Source organism: Dendrobates tinctorius, unplaced genomic scaffold (genome assembly GCF_039654945.1).
Source record: "Dendrobates tinctorius isolate UK_male_01 unplaced genomic scaffold, ASM3965494v1 ptg000158l, whole genome shotgun sequence".
NCBI lineage: Eukaryota > Metazoa > Chordata > Amphibia > Anura > Dendrobatidae > Dendrobates > Dendrobates tinctorius.
Genome location: NW_027361825.1, coordinates 36,860,282 through 36,876,922, shown reverse-complemented (window position 1 = coordinate 36,876,922; position 16,641 = coordinate 36,860,282). Strand labels below are relative to the sequence as shown.

Genomic DNA, 16,641 nt, shown 5'->3' with positions numbered 1-16,641 from the left:
TACTATGATAGTTCTCTATTTATATGTATAATCCTTTATTGTGGTATGCTTTATATATACATATTTGATATGTCAATGAGGTATGTCTTATGAATTGTGGAGCCTTGAGGGTTTTTGTTCTATTCAGAACTGGGTTATGTATGTCATTTGTATGACTTTTTAATGTTTTTAACGTGAGTGTTTTGTTTTTTGTGTCCAAATAAAGATTTTGTACATTTTTGCTAAATCCTATATTGGGTGATCCCCAAAGTGTGGCCTATTCCTTTTTTCTCCTTGATAGTGGCATTAACTTTTGTATAGGTCCGGCAGGATCCCTACTCATGTCAGTGGTGCCCCTTTGTGTGTAATTTGAGGCATACACAGAGCGGCCGCGCATCTCCTGCCCCAAACTCAGGAGAGATATCTATATGCCGTGATTGATGATGTGTGATTTTGGGTCAGAAGACCCCACAGCCGGTCCAGACATGGCAGTCCGTGGTAATAAACCCCTATGTGTGACACTGTACAGACATTGCTCCTAATACACCCCCACTGCGTCCTGCTGACAGAGCAGTCTGATTCCTGTCTGCACAATGACTGCTGTGTGATTGCCCACAGGCCACATGCTGGCTTATCACGGCACCAGCAGTCCTGTTGAGAACTGAAACTGCCTCCCATCTTCAAACCAGTTTCACTCGCAAAGAGGAGGAGCAGTGAGGTAAACAGGAAGGCAACATGGCGGCCTCTCCCTCCTCCTCACCTGAGGGCTGGTATGGAATGGGCGTGTCCAAACTACCTGTGAGCATCTCCTGACGGGGGCGGGGTTAATTAAATTAGAGGGCGGGGTTGGACGCTTTTCTCACCTTGAGCCGCTTGTAGAGGGGCGTGGTCAGGAACTGGATTGGTCGAATATTTGTTTTTACCTGGAGACGTCATTGGGGAGGCGGAGCTTAGTGAGGAAACACAGTAACCCCCGGTTAGATACTTGTAGTGACCGCGGCGCAGGATAGCGAGCGGATCTGTGGGTCACGTGATAGCCCCCGAGTGACGCACTTACGGTGACCCCCACGATGAGGGCCTGGTTCCGCGGACTCTTCGTCCTCTTAATACCGTTGGCTTTAGCCGACACCGAGCTGCCTTGTGCCGGTTACGAGCTGGTAGAGGGGTACGGCTTGGAGAATGTGGAGCTTCCATCTCAGTTTGGGGTGAATGTGCTGGAGCACATTGAGGATGTGACGCACGAGCAGGTGTGCTGGAGCCTCTGCTGTGGCAATGAAGGCTGTGACCTGGCTGTCCTCTCCGCCGGGAGGTGTTCCCTGGTCCGGTGTAACGTCATAGGCTACAATATGTGCGAGCTGAGCAAGCAGGAGGGCACTAGGACCTACAGGAGGCTGGACGCCGGGGCGCAGCCCACACTGGACGGTAATGGAAGCTTCCATTCCTACTATGGGGGGGGGGGGATGTAACTTTTAAAGCTTTCATTTTTTTTCCACGTTTTCTAAACACTTTTTGAGCCCTCTGTGGTGTCTGGAGATGACGTCACACACATTCCCTCCTTGTGACGATATTGGTTACAAATCCTGGAAAAGCCCTTTAAGTGGCGCTAAAACAAATTGTAGTGATACTAGTCATTTTGGTGCTCAAATATGAATCTACAGGGATTGTCCTATGGTCACCGGGGGTCTTTAAGTTTTAAAGGGTTTCTGAAAGGTTTTCTTGGCTTAATCCAGACCCAATTCACATCGCACATCTCCCTTTAGTATTGTAGGGCAGCGGCCATGATCTTAGCTAAGTATGACCCCTTTGTCAGCAGAGACCCCCTTCCTAGAGATTGGTAGGGCCCCATCACTTGCAGAACTCTTAGAAGTTACCAGTAGCAGCCAATCAGAGTGCAGGTTTCTTTATCCTTTTGGGGAATGAGAGCTGAAGCCTGATTGGCTTGAGCAGTCACTATTCTTCTGTTTATAGGGGGACTCTGTATACTTTGTGTAGTACAGGAAATTACACAAGATCAGCCCTGAACTGGTATGAGAACTATGACGACCTTGCCTTGTTTTTTTCTTTCTTTGTACCTTGGTTAATGATGGGCAGAGCTGCATACCTCTGACCTGTGTGACTACTTTGTTCCTCTGCTGTGGTGCCGGATCCATGGAGCAGCGCCATCTAGTGACCACTTATTGTGAAACGTTTAGCCATTTTTTTTCCTGTTTTTAAGCTCCCTTGGGGTGGTGGGGTATAGACAGTCTATTACTTGTCAAGTGTTTTGTGTTGGAGGATTAGGCATAGTCCGCAGCAGGGGGTCCAACTGGTGTATCAATGTGGCGTATTCCTATCCATAGGCTATACAGGCCCCCACCTGCACACCGCTGTCAGTGCATAAGTGATTTAAGTACCATGGATTCTGATGGCAGTGCAGAGGGGGTCCCTTCCTTGAGGCTGTCGTGTCGGTGGGATCCACGTCTACTGTACACTTCATGTGCTGTGGGTATGCCATAAATGTACGAGATGGGACTTATCCTATAAAGGCGATCCATAGACGTGGTGGCCATATGTCGCTCATTGCTAATAATGGTTTAAAATCGTAGGGTTCATTCCACCAAACCTAAAAGGGCTCCTTCAATATTTCGATATTGATGGCTTAAACATTCGGATAGATTATAGTCTACTGCCTATTCCATTGGACCACCATGAACACATTTTAGTGCCTACTTTTTTTCTTTTGCCCCCAGATTTTGGGCCAGTTCTCATCTGTACACCCCTAGGCTTATTATGGCCCCCATATTGTGACTTTTTCATACCAGACTTGCAGGGTTTTTGTCAGACGCACCCAACAATACCACATTGTACCAGCAGAGAATTCTGTAATCCAACTGTTTGGGGGCACGGACCATTATGATTCTGGCTTTTGGAGCCACGGGGGGCTCTTTTGGCACTATTGGTTACCTTGGCCTTACAAAAAAAATCAGAAACAAACTGACATCTAATGCAATGATTTGAAGAAAAAGGTGTACATTGTTCTTCTGGACGTCCCATTCGATAGGGCTGTGAAATGTGGTGGAAGAAACTGGTCCCCTCAGGGATGTCCTCCTCATACGTCGTGGGTGGCCATGAGTCCAATGACTACAGTTCCCACGATGGTTGGTGGAGACGAAGCGCATAGACCCTTTAACTCTGATAGATTCTGGGGGGAAAAATGCCCTCCCATTAAATGCCAGGGGACTGTGGGGCGGGAGGGGGACGAAGCTTCAGAAATTCCACCAGCAGGGAATGTGTTCTGTACAGGGTGTGGTCCTCAGTTGGTGCCCCCAATGTCTGCCCCCTGTGGTCCTTGTTGTCCCCGGGATAAATCTGCATATGTCTCCATTCTTGCTGCACCCGGCCCTTCTTTTTGCAGGTATCTATTCAGCACAGAGATGAAACCCGTTTGTCCAGTTTGTGTAGGAAGAATAAGAGGTTTTGGCTTTTTTTTTGTCTTGTTCCTTTTTCCTTGTACCATTCCACTTGGGGCACATCCCAGCCCCCTGCGAAACCTTGTTGTGCTAGTACTTAACACTTGTAGAGTTCTGAAAGTGTAATTTAGTGAAGCTTTCAGGAGATAGCACTACTACTACCAATACTCTGTTAAATCGGTAATAAGCATGTGCTATGTTATCCATTTTTGTGTATGCAGCACCTATGCAGGCCAAAGTGTCGGCACGGTTATGCTCTACTTAGAAACCCTGTAGCCTGATCCTGCAGTTTCTGTAGCTCCCCTCTGGTTGTCTGTAGATTGAATCTTCAGTTTGCTGCCCTCGTCTTGTATGCAGGGGTGGACTGGCTTGTTGGTGCCGATCCTGCAATGTACCCCAGAAGCCAGGCTCCTCTATACAGCTGTCCAGAGGTCTTCAGAAGATCTGTGTACTCGGAGGGGCAAATGATGAGCTGTTATGCTTTGGGGCAATACAAGGAAAAGAATACAATTGCAAGAGGCACCATTTATTTATTTTTTTTTCTTTTCACTATCAATGTAGACATTTGGGGTTTTATTATTGTGGCACAAATTGTAGGTTGGGCTGATCCACCAGCTCAGCAGTGACCGTGCTGCCAAACACTTGTATGCTGTGTGTTTGTGGACATATAAAAAGACACATCTGTATGTTGTTCTCAATATCTGACATAAAATCAGAATAAACCTTTCCCATTTTAGGTCAATTAGGATTACCATAGTTATTTTCCAAATGCCAGAATGAGTGAGAGATAATGTTTGCAGTAACCAATAAAAATGCCTTAAAACAAAGTCAAAAGTTTCCATACATTTTCATTAGTATTTGCTACCATTGCCCTTAAACTGAATAGCTTGGGTCAGACGTTTGGGATATCCTTCCACAAGCTTCTCCCAATAGTTGGTCAGAACTTGGGCCCATTCCTCCTGACAAAACTGGTGTAACTGATCAAGGATTGTAGGTCGCCTTGCTCCCACCAGCCTTTTCAGCTTTGCCCAATTGCATTGAGATCAGGGTTTTGTGATGGCCGCTGCAAATCATTCGGGTCATTGTTCATTTGGAAGACTCATTTCTGCCCAAGCTTTGACTTCCTGGCTGATGTCTTGAGATGTTGCTTCAGTATTGCCACATAATCTTCTTTCCTCTGATGCCATCGATTTTGTGAAGTGCACCAGTCCCTCCTGCAGCAAAACAACCCCACAACATGATGCTGCCACTCCCGTGTTTCACAGTTGGTATGGTGTTCTTGGGCTTCCCAACTTCTCCCTTTTTCCTCCAAACGTAACGATGGTCATTATGCCCAATAAGTTCAATTTTAGTTTCATCAGACCTCAGGACATGTCTCCAAAAATTAAGGTCTTTGTTCCTGTGTGCATTTGCAAACATTAACCCCTTTCCGACATCGAGTGTAATAGTACGCTCATGTCAGACACCCTTCCTTTGATGTGAGCTCCGGCGCTGAGCCCACATCTTTCCGGGCACAAGTCAGCTGTTTTGAACAGCTGACTTGTGCCCGGAACAGCTGCAGGTGAAAACTCGTTCCACCTGTGGCTATTAACCCGTTAAATGCCGCTGTCAAACACTGACAGCAGCACTTATCATGCGCGTCCGGCAAAGGCCACGGAAATCCGCTTATCAGTGACCCCCATCACCTGATCGCGGGTCACCGATGGGTTGGCATGACAACCAGAGGTCTCCTGCAGACCTCTATGGTTGTCACTGCCGGATTGCTAGCAAGTGAGTAATTTTGCCACATACAGGCGGATCTGATCATCGCCCGTACGTAGCAGAGCCGATCGGATTATGGCAGTTTCTAGTCTTCCATGGAGACTATTGAAGCATGTCAAACGTAAAAAAAAAAAAGTACCGTCTATAAAAGTTCAAATCACCCCCCTTGAAAAATTTTAAAAAAAAATAAAAAAAAAATCAAGCATACTCATGCTAGTATCGCCTCATTCAGAATCGCCCAATCTATCAATAAAAAAAATTAACCTGATCGCTAAACGGCGTAGCAAGAAAAAAAAGTAAAAACGCCAGAATTCCTTTTTTTTGGTCTCCGCAACATTGCATTAAAATCTAATAACGGGCGATCAAAAGATCGCATCTGCACTAAAATGGTATCGTTAAAAACAATCAGCTCAGCGCTCAAAAAAATAAGCACTCGAGATCACAAAAAATGGAGACGCTACGGGTATCTGAAAATGGCACTTCTTTTTTTTTTTTTTTTTTTTTTTTTGCAATTTCACCACAGTTGGAATTTTTTTTTTTCTCGTTTTCCAGTACACGATATGTTAAAACAAATGGTGTCGTTCAAAAATCCAACTAGTCCCACAAAAAACAAGCCCTCACATGGCCTTATTGACGGAAAAATAAAAAAGTTATGGCTCTGGAAAGAAGAGGAGCAAAAAACGAAAGCACAAAAGCAAAAATACCACAGGGGTTAATTTCTTCTGGAGTAATGGCTTCTTGGCCTTTCAGCCCATGTTGATACAGTACTCATTTCACTGTGGATCTTGACACAATCTTACCAGCTTCGGCCATCATCTTCACAAGGTGTTTTGCTTTTGTCCTTGGGTTGATCTGCACATGTCGGACCAAAGCACGTTCATCTCTGGGATACAGAACTCAGTCTCCTTCCTGAGCGGTATGATGGATGGACATTCCCATCTTGTTTGTACAGATGAACGAGGCACCTTTGGTTATCTTGAAATTGTACCCAAGGATGAGCCAGACTTGTGCAAGTCCACAATTCTCTTCTTGATATCTTGGCTGATTTCTTTGGACTTTCCCATGATGATGCTACACAAAGCAGTATGTTTCAGGTGTGCATTAAAATACATCCCCAGATGTCTCTATAGGCCCCGTCACACACAGCGATCTTGTGATGCCACAGCGATCTCGCCAATGAGATCGATGTGTGACAGGGATCAGCGACCGGCCTCCCCACCGGGTATCACTGATCGTGCTCGATCGGCCTGGGCCATTTTTTGATCACTGGTCAGCGCGCATTGCTGCGTGTGGCAGCTGGAGCCAGCGATCAGCGAGGCTCCCAGCGCTCTAAGCAGGCGCTGGGAGCTGGTCTCTAAGGTAAATATCGGGCTACTAAACGGCGCTCTTCACTTAGTTACCCGATGTGTACCTTAGAAACCTGCGTGCTGGCAGCTCCCGGTGCGAGCGCGCAGGTTTCTAAGGTACACATCGGGTAACTAAGTGATGCGCACCGCTTAGTAACCCGATATTTACCTTAGAGACCAGCTGGTGCTGACTGCTGGTGAAGCTGCCTTTTTGGCAGCTCACCAATGATGATGTAACGATGCACCAGCGATCCTGACAAGGTCGTATTGTTGTCGGGATCGCTGGTGCGTCGCTATGTGTGACGGGGGGCTTAACTCGGATGTTGCAAAAAAAAAAAAAAAAAAAAAAAGACGGCTTAGTAATCTTAGGGTATGTAAACTTTTGACTTTGCAGTAAGTAATAAAAAATGCCTTAAAACATTCTCTCTCATTATTCTGGCACTTGGCAAATATTAGTAATTATGGTAATCCTAATTGACCTACAACGGGAAAGCTTCTGGTTTCAACTGTACATGTGTATGTACGGTCTTTTTTTTAAATTTTTTTTTAGCTTTAAAGTTTTATTAGGAGACTTGACCCAGCAATCACATGTTGTGTATCTATTCTGTATGCTGGGATAATACTATTGTGTCCCTTGCAAATATAAATAGGTAAATGGCAGCATCTGGAGCGATCTCTGGTTGCTGCTGTTACAGACAGATGCCAACTGTACATCTCATATCTGCTGTGTACAGCGCAGGCTCGACTCCAGAGCCAGCACCATACAGTGTTGTGTTCTACATCGTGGTAAAATGAATAGTCTCCTCCCTTTCCCATAAGGACGTGATCAGCGCTGATAACTTTACACCTCCAGATACCAGATAGAAAGTGCTGTTCATTGCAATGTCATCAATGCTACTCGCCCTCAGATGCTTAGGGAGTAGCACCAGACATCCCCTTTTAGGTGCTAAGGCTTTACGACTCTATGGTTTATTTCCATAGTCTACTATGTGAATAGACATCTGAGGTCTTATACATGAGGAGTTCATGATCTAACCACGCTGCTCATTATTTCGCCCCTGCATTAGATTTCTGCCTGCCACAAAAGGAAACTGGGCCGTGTCGGGCATACTTTGTCAGATGGTGGTATGACGCCGAGTCAGAGACCTGCAAAAACTTCACCTATGGAGGCTGTCCTGTTAACCTGAACAACCATGCCGGGGAGGAAGAATGCATGAATAAATGTCAGGGTGTAAAAGGTGAGCGACACTCTGAAGTATTAATGAGGTGCTCCACAGATCGGTCATGCTGTGGCCTCGCCCTTTATGGGGCATGCAGATATTTCCACAGCAGTGAGCTGTGCGTGCTCGCAGTGGATTGACTTATGACATGATTACTAGTGTGTAACATTCCCAATTAAATATCACTTCTTATTCTAATATTTATTTATTTTTTATTTTTTTTTCACAATTGAAGATCGAACACTTAATTTTTAGCAAAAAAAAATTTTTTTTAGGAGTATACACGTACCAGTGTTAACCTCCCTTGTTTAACCCTTTCCCTCATTAGGGCGCAAATTTCCCGGCACGTGTCCACAATTGGAGGGGGATAAGGAACTGATCTCTCCCCATCAGTGTCTAACAGCAGCGTCAAGAGCACATTTGTGGCAGCAGCTGTTGACCTTTTAGTTGCTGGTATCAGTCTCTGAAAGCGACGTTTCCATGGCAGCTTGGACCTGCTGATGGCCTGATTTTTCTCTATATATTATAACTAGCTATGTACACGTTCTACACCCGGGTGGCAAGCATTTTTATTGGTATATGGTCTCCCATCCTGGTATGTGCTGCCACCCTCCTATCCTGGTATGCATGGCACCCCATTCTTCATCCTGGTATGCAAGGTCCCCTCAATCCTGTTATGTATGGTCCCCTCACCCCCTATCCTGTTATGTATGGTCCCCTCACCCCCTATCCTGTTATGTATGGTCCCCTCACCCCCTATCCTGTTATGTATGGTCCCCTCACCCCCTATCCTGTTATGTATGGTCCCCTCACCCCCTATCCTGTTATGTATGGTCCCCTCACCCCCTATCCTGTTATGTATGGTCCCCTCACCCCCTATCCTGTTATGTATGGTCCCCTCACCCCCTATCCTGTTATGTATGGTCCCCTCACCCCCTATCCTGTTATGTATGGTCCCCTCACCCCCTATCCTGTTATGTATGGTCCCCTCACCCCCTATCCTGTTATGTATGGTCCCCTCACCCCCTATCCTGTTATGTATGGTCCCCTCACCCCCTATCCTGTTATGTATGGTCCCCTCACCCCCTATCCTGTTATGTATGGTCCCCTCACCCCCTATCCTGTTATGTATGGTCCCCTCACCCCCTATCCTGTTATGTATGGTCCCCTCACCCCCTATCCTGTTATGTATGGTCCCCTCACCCCCTATCCTGTTATGTATGGTCCCCTCACCCCCTATCCTGTTATGTATGGTCCCCTCACCCCCTATCCTGTTATGTATGGTCCCCTCACCCCCTATCCTGTTATGTATGGTCCCCTCACCCCCTATCCTGTTATGTATGGTCCCCTCACCCCCTATCCTGTTATGTATGGTCCCCTCACCCCCTATCCTGTTATGTATGGTCCCCTCACCCCCTATCCTGTTATGTATGGTCCCCTCACCCCCTATCCTGTTATGTATGGTCCCCTCACCCCCTATCCTGTTATGTATGGTCCCCTCACCCCCTATCCTGTTATGTATGGTCCCCTCACCCCCTATCCTGTTATGTATGGTCCCCTCACCCCCTATCCTGTTATGTATGGTCCCCTCACCCCCTATCCTGTTATGTATGGTCCCCTCACCCCCTATCCTGTTATGTATGGTCCCCTCACCCCCTATCCTGTTATGTATGGTCCCCTCACCCCCTATCCTGTTATGTATGGTCCCCTCACCCCCTATCCTGTTATGTATGGTCCCCTCACCCCCTATCCTGTTATGTATGGTCCCCTCACCCCCTATCCTGTTATGTATGGTCCCCTCACCCCCTATCCTGTTATGTATGGTCCCCTCACCCCCTATCCTGTTATGTATGGTCCCCTCACCCCCTATCCTGTTATGTATGGTCCCCTCACCCCCTATCCTGTTATGTATGGTCCCCTCACCCCCTATCCTGTTATGTATGGTCCCCTCACCCCCTATCCTGTTATGTATGGTCCCCTCACCCCCTATCCTGTTATGTATGGTCCCCTCACCCCCTATCCTGTTATGTATGGTCCCCTCACCCCCTATCCTGTTATGTATGGTCCCCTCACCCCCTATCCTGTTATGTATGGTCCCCTCACCCCCTATCCTGTTATGTATGGTCCCCTCACCCCCTATCCTGTTATGTATGGTCCCCTCACCCCCTATCCTGTTATGTATGGTCCCCTCACCCCCTATCCTGTTATGTATGGTCCCCTCACCCCCTATCCTGTTATGTATGGTCCCCTCACCCCCTATCCTGTTATGTATGGTCCCCTCACCCCCTATCCTGTTATGTATGGTCCCCTCACCCCCTATCCTGTTATGTATGGTCCCCTCACCCCCTATCCTGATATGTATGGTCCCCTCACCCCCTATCCTGATATGTATGGTCCCCTCACCCCCTATCCTGTTATGTATGGTCCCCTCACCCCCTATCCTGATATGTATGGTCCCCTCACCCCCTATCCTGATATGTATGGTCCCCTCACCCCCTATCCTGATATGTATGGTCCCCTCACCCCCTATCCTGATATGTATGGTCCCCTCACCCCCTATCCTGATATGTATGGTCCCCTCACCCCCTATCCTGATATGTATGGTCCCCTTATCCTGGTATGCATGATCTCCCTCATCCCCCCTATCCAGGTCTGAGTGTGGGATTGTGCGGCCGTAATTGGCGCCCAATTTCGGCGCCACAACCCGCCGTCTCCTGACTTCACGGCGAATACCCCGGTAATCTTTTGTGCCTGCTGTGATGACAGGAGAGGGCGGGGTGTTGCTCCGGAATCGGCGCCTGCGCATTCCTCTTTTTCCGGCTCCATTGTCTTGAAGACACACTGCAGTGTGTCTTCCCCAAAATGGCGCCGGAAAGTGCGGACTGCGCATGCGCCGCTTCCAGAGAAACAACCCGCCCTCTCCTGTCATCACAGCAAGACACTGCGGCCACACTGAATCGGTAAGGTGTCGTGCCGGCGGGGGGGGTTCGTCTACCACGATCTCCGGGGGGGGGTTGCGTCTTCCGCGATCTCCTAGGGGGGTGCGTCACTTTTTTTTTTTTTTTTTTTTTTTTATGGCCTATTAGCTGCCGGCATAGACATCGGGGGCTTATCTGCAGCATTCTGTAATGCTGTAGATAAGCCCCCGATGTAACCTGAAAGAGAAGAAAAACACGTTATACTATACTCACCGAGGTGGGCGGTCCGGTCCGATGGGTGTTGCAGTCCGGTCCGGCGCCTCCCTTCTTCATGCGATGACGCCCTCTTCTCCCGTCCTGAAATGGCGCAGGCGCATTGCTCTGCCCTGTTGAGGGCAGAGGAGAGTCCTGCAGTGCGCAGGCGTCGGGAGAGGTCTGGCGCCTGCGCACTGGAGAATTCTGCTCTGCCCTCAACAGGGCAGAGCAATGCGCCTGCGCCGGAGCCATTTCAGGACGGGAGAAGAGGGTGTCATCGCATGAAGAAGGGAGGCACTGGACCGGATACTCGGTGAGTATAATATAACATGTTTTTCTTCTCTTTCAGGTTACATCGGGGGCTTATCTATAGCATTACAAAATGCTGTAGATAAGCCCCCGATGTCTATGCCGGCAGCTAATAGGCCAAAAAAGGGTGACAGATTCCCTTTAAGAGATTTTGGGGAGGGGATGTGGAACAAAAGTATATTTGGCTTTTGAAGCTGATACTGGTGAAATCTGCTTCAAACTAGGTGCTGTCCCATGAAATGGCTGCAGAAAAAACGCTTTAAGGGTGTGTGCACACGCCGCGGATTTTGCTGCGGTTCCGCGGCGGATTTGGCCGCTGCGGATCCGCAGCAGTTTTTGCTGCGGTGTACAGTACCATTATTCCCTATGGGAATAAAAAAAACGCAGTGCAGACGGTGCGGATTTTTCCGCGTGGTTTTCCTGCGGTTTTCAAACTGCAGAATTAACATTGAGATGCTGCAAATTTGAAAAACTACAATGAAGGTCCGTTTTCCATGGAAATTATCCAAACTTGTCTTTTTTTTTTTTTTTCTTTGTTTTTTTTTTTGTTTTTTTCTTACTGCTTATTTAATCAACTGCAGATCTTTTTTCCGTTCCCAAATCCAGACAAAAATTCTGCTACAGGATGCAGAATTCTTGACGGGCCCAAGAGGTAAGGGGACGAAGACTGGAAAGCAGGTATTTGGAAGTCGCCTTGCTACACTTGTAAGGAGAGCTTTAAACTAGAACAATGTGGGAAGGGAAGCAAAAGACCAGAAAAAGCCATACACCTGACAAATGCTATTGAGAACTCTGCTATTAGAAGTGGAAAGGAAGGACAAAGACAAAAGAATCTAATTAATAAAAATATTGGAGAAAGAGAAACCAATCACAAACTAAAATGTTTCTATACTAATGCACAAAGCATGGGCAACAAACAAGGAGAACTGGAACTACTAACACAGGAAAAGAAATATGATGTCATTGGAATCACTGAAACTTGGTGGGACAATACACATGATTGGAATACAAGACTAGAAGGATCCAACTTATTTGCAAGAAACTGTAAAATAATGCGTATTCTTGTAAAATACTCAGGACTAGTTACCAGATAAAAAATATAGTGGTTTATTTGGATTCTTCCATCAAAGAAAAGATTATTACAGAAAAACATAAAAATAGGAGAAAAAGAGATTGTCCATTAGTTCATAGCTAAGCGTGTAACCTTCTTTCCTGGAACTCTGAAAAGACATGTGTCCTGTAGTGCGTAGCTCCTCTGGATGTGAGTTGGATTAACATACCAGCTGTTCAGTTATGTCCGTGCAGAGATGACCTCTTGCGTCTGTGTCTCATGATGGTGAGGGAAGGATCGAGCGACCTCTAGAGTGAGCCATGAATTATATACGTCTCTTAAAGCACGTGATCCAGGTATATATGGAGTGGTCCTGTACCATGAGCCTAGCTTACAAAAATAGCCTATGTCATGTCAGCTAAAGCAATGTACAGAACTGAGTGTGATAATACAACTCCATAACTTATATATATAAATCCATAACTAATATTTAACAATTCCCCCTTTTGAGGGAGACAGACATTAATTGGAACCCTCAAAATATAATGAGATCTTTTTTTTCTTCTTCTTTGACAAAATAATTTAATATCAATAACAGATTATTGTTATACGCACTTAATGACAGTTGATGTGAATTCATGTTATGGTAAGCCGTGAACAATATTCATATAAAATATGTATAATTATACTTCCCTAAGTCTAAATTGAAGCATCTCTGGTCCAGTCATCATCTGATGTCATCTGGTCTTCATTTTGATGTCTTCTGTCTTTCTTCCTGGTTCTTTTAAAAATACAGTTTTTCTCTAGCATATAGATGTTGTAGAAATCGTGTCGTGTATAAAATCAAAGTCCATAAATTCAAATGTTGATAAGAAAACAAAGTCTATAGATGAAATGCAGCTTTAATATCTGTGCAGTCTCACCTTTAAAAAACCTGGGCTTGGATATTCTGGAATCCTCCATCGGCACTCGTCTTTGAACAGGTGTGACGTCTTTGGTCAGTAAAGCAAGGGTTAAAATGACTCTTCCTTGCTAAACATAGCACCATAACCAGTCCTCAGTCCTAATACACAGGACATATGTCAGGGTTGTAGCTTCCTGACAATTACCTTATTGTTCACCAGCCTTCATCGAAGCTTTACAGGTGATTGCAAACCTCTGGAACTTGGTAAGAACGTGATAACACAGTTCATCTCAGCATCATAGGATCATCGTCCTCTGGTTGTCAGTGGTGGATACTGCACTTGTAAGTAACACAGTCTATTACTCAGTAATCATAGCTTTGTTACCTTCTGGGACTTCTGGATAGCGGCATTCTTCTTGCAACTGGTAAGAATCAATAAAGTTTAGAAATATGAAAAGTCTTTTTTACCCTTCGCCACGACAGCACCCACTGGAAGTATCGGATCTGCCCCATTTGGAACAGGAAACCCTACAGGAAAGATAAAAGGGGCGGTCCGCCTTTCCTCCTCAGTTTTGGTTTCCTGTTCCAAACGGAGCCACGATATGCTTCAGGAAAAATTACCTGGGCCAGGCATGCCGCCTGTGCAGTCTCCTTGGGAACGGCAGGGGCTGCGGTCCAGAGGCAGCGTCGGGGGAGATTCCGTTAGACGGCTCCCCCCTCGTCTGGTGAGCGAAGGGTGATGACTGGGTCCGGGGAGGGCCGCCCCGTCTCACCCAGGAGAGCGCCGGCAGGCATCGGGACACACCGCTGCTGGGAGCGGTAAGAGCGCCAGTGGCGCAGAAGAAAAAGAGTATGGAAGTCTCCTTTTGGATGGAGGCGCCAGCGGCGGTGGCGGTGCATGGAGAAGGGGACCGCGTGGAGAGCGGGGCCGCGCGGTAAAGCGGCGCGGTAGCCGGCCGGCGCACTGTCTCCTGACCCCCCCGGAAGTAATGGTTGAACTTCCGGGGCGGGATGGCTGAGAGAGCGTCGGGCGCGCGCGCGGTGATCCCTGGGAGGAGGAGCCACTTCCGGGGGGACGGCAGAAGGAAAAAAAAAAGGCAGGTTATTTAAACAGCGGCGCAGCTGAGCGGCAATGCAGCAATGTCGTCCCCAACGGAAGCACACGCTCCAGCGGGGGATTCTGCAGGAGGTAGCTCCACCAGGGACCGCAACACCGGCCGCAGGAATGAAGCAGGAGAATCAAGGCCTAGGACGTCTCAGCCATCTGATCCGGTAATATAAGGCTTCACTGGGTGAGTGTGCAAAGTATATACTCTGCCTACTAAGCTGACCTCTCCTACCCCCCCCCCGCCTTGGTGTCCCCTTCTAGACCAAGAAAAAGGATAAATCCAAGCATAAAGAATGTGCGCTATGCTCGGAACCTCTCCCTGACTCCTACCCTAAGAAGCTCTGTAAACAGTGCACCAAAGAGACAAAGCAAGGGTCCGCATTGTCGACAAAGGACATTAGAGCTATAATCAGGGAGGAGATACAGGCTATTAACCGCGCCAAAACTCCCTCAGAGACTGGCAGCAAGAAGCAGTTAACCCTTATCTCAGAGTCAGAAGAAGAAGGGGGGTTAGTCTCTGACTCCTCACTAACATCCTCGTCATCATCAGACATGGAGGGACAGTCATGTTTCCCCCTAGATAGTGTGGACAACCTAGTCAAGTCGGTGAGAAGCACTATGGGGTGTGAGGAACCAAGGGGTGCCCAAACCGCACAGGACATAATGTTTGCGGGATTGGCTGAAAAGAAAAGGAGAGCGTTCCCGGTAATACCGGCAATTAAGGCCCTAATAAAGAGGGAATGGGAAAAAAATGACCAAAGAAGTTTTCTCCCATCAGCCTCAAAAAGAAAGTATCCTTTCAGCGATGAGGAACTATTAAAATGGACCAAAGTGCCAAAAGTGGATGCCGTTATATCCTCTACTTCGAGACAATCGGCTATTCCAGTAGAGGACGCAGGCTTGTTGGCAGACCCGTTAGACCGCAAGGCGGAATCATCATTGAAGAGGTCTTGGGAGTCTACCACGGGTATATTTAAGCCAGCGGTAGCCACCACATGCACCACTAGATCCATGCTCGTGTGGTTGGACCAGCTGGATCAACAAATCGAGCAAAAGGTGTCCAGAGAAAAATTAAGGGCCGCTATCCCATTGATAAGGGGGGCAGCTGCCTTTATGGCTGATGCGTCGGCAGACACTCTACGGCTGGCAGCAAGATCAGCAGCTCTAGTGAACAACGCCAGAAGGGCGTTGTGGATGAAGAGCTGGAAGGGGGACGCGCAATCAAAGGCTAAGATCTGTGCAACCCCGTGTGAGGGTGAGTTTCTCTTCGGGAAAGCCCTAGACGAGATACTCGCCAAAGGAAAGGAAGAAGGCGTTCCCTGACTCTTCTATCCCTTTCTATAGGAGAACCTTTAAGAGGCGACCGTTTGGAAGAAGGAGGCAAACGGAAAGACCAAATAGATGGGCCACAAAAGAAGAGAAACAAAAGGGTACCATGTTCAGGGGCCCAACGTTCCGAAGGGAAAATAGAAATTAAAAAATCAGCCCCACCTGTAGGGGGTAGATTACGGTTCTTTTATCTAAAATGGGAACAAATATCCTCAAACCCATGGATCTTGAGTATTATTAAAGAAGGAATGAAGATAGAATTCCTTCAAAATCCTTATGATTTCTTTGTCCTAACCCGCCTTAACTCTATGACCCAACAAAAGGCCCTCTAAGAAGAGATTCGGAGCCTACTATGCAAAGGGGTTTTAGTAGAGGTCCCAGAGGGACAGGAAGGTAGAGGCTTCTACTCTCCCTTATTTTTAATTTCCAAACCAGATGGTACATTTAGAACAATTATTAATTTAAGGAAGCTTAATACGTTTATTAAAAATTATAAGTTTAAGATGGAATCAATCAGATCCACCATAAAGCTTCTCTTTCCAAATTGTGTGATGGCGGGGATTGACTTAAAAGATGCTTATTATCCTCTTCCTATCCATAATAGATACCAAAAATATCTAAGGGTCGCAATGGTATTCGATGGCAAGGTCCGTCATTTTCAATACACAGCCATGCCTTTCGGCCTCTCAACAGCACCAAGAATCTTCACCAAGGTGATGGCAGAGGTGATGGCCTATGTTCGTCAAAAAGATACTTTAATCGTACCTTACTTAGACGACTTCCTAATAATCGGGAACTCAGATACCCAATGTACCGAAAGAGTGGCTGATGCAATCTCGTCTTTACAGGACCTAGGCTGGATCATCAATATACAGAAGTCCAGGCTCGTTCCGCAATCCCTCCAGATGTTTTTGGGGTTCCAATTGAACTCCATAACCCAGAAATGTCTACTTCCGCAGGTAAAGATTGCACTAACAAAAGAAAAAGTAGAGGCAGCCATAGATAGACCACG

General features: G+C 46.9%; 1 protein-coding gene across 1 annotated transcript in view; it reads left to right on the top strand.

Annotated features, from left to right (window-relative positions):
* Positions 1-919: 919 nt before the first annotated feature.
* The window catches only part of LOC141052109 (putative Kunitz-type serine protease inhibitor), a 43,710-nt gene continuing 27,988 nt past the window's right edge, over positions 920-16,641 (top strand). The window contains exons 1-2 of the mRNA XM_073549331.1: positions 920-1,401; positions 7,603-7,773. Coding sequence (XP_073405432.1) covers positions 1,050-1,401; positions 7,603-7,773 — 523 coding nt within the window. The 5' untranslated portion in view covers positions 920-1,049. The remainder of the gene's footprint in view (positions 1,402-7,602; positions 7,774-16,641) is intronic.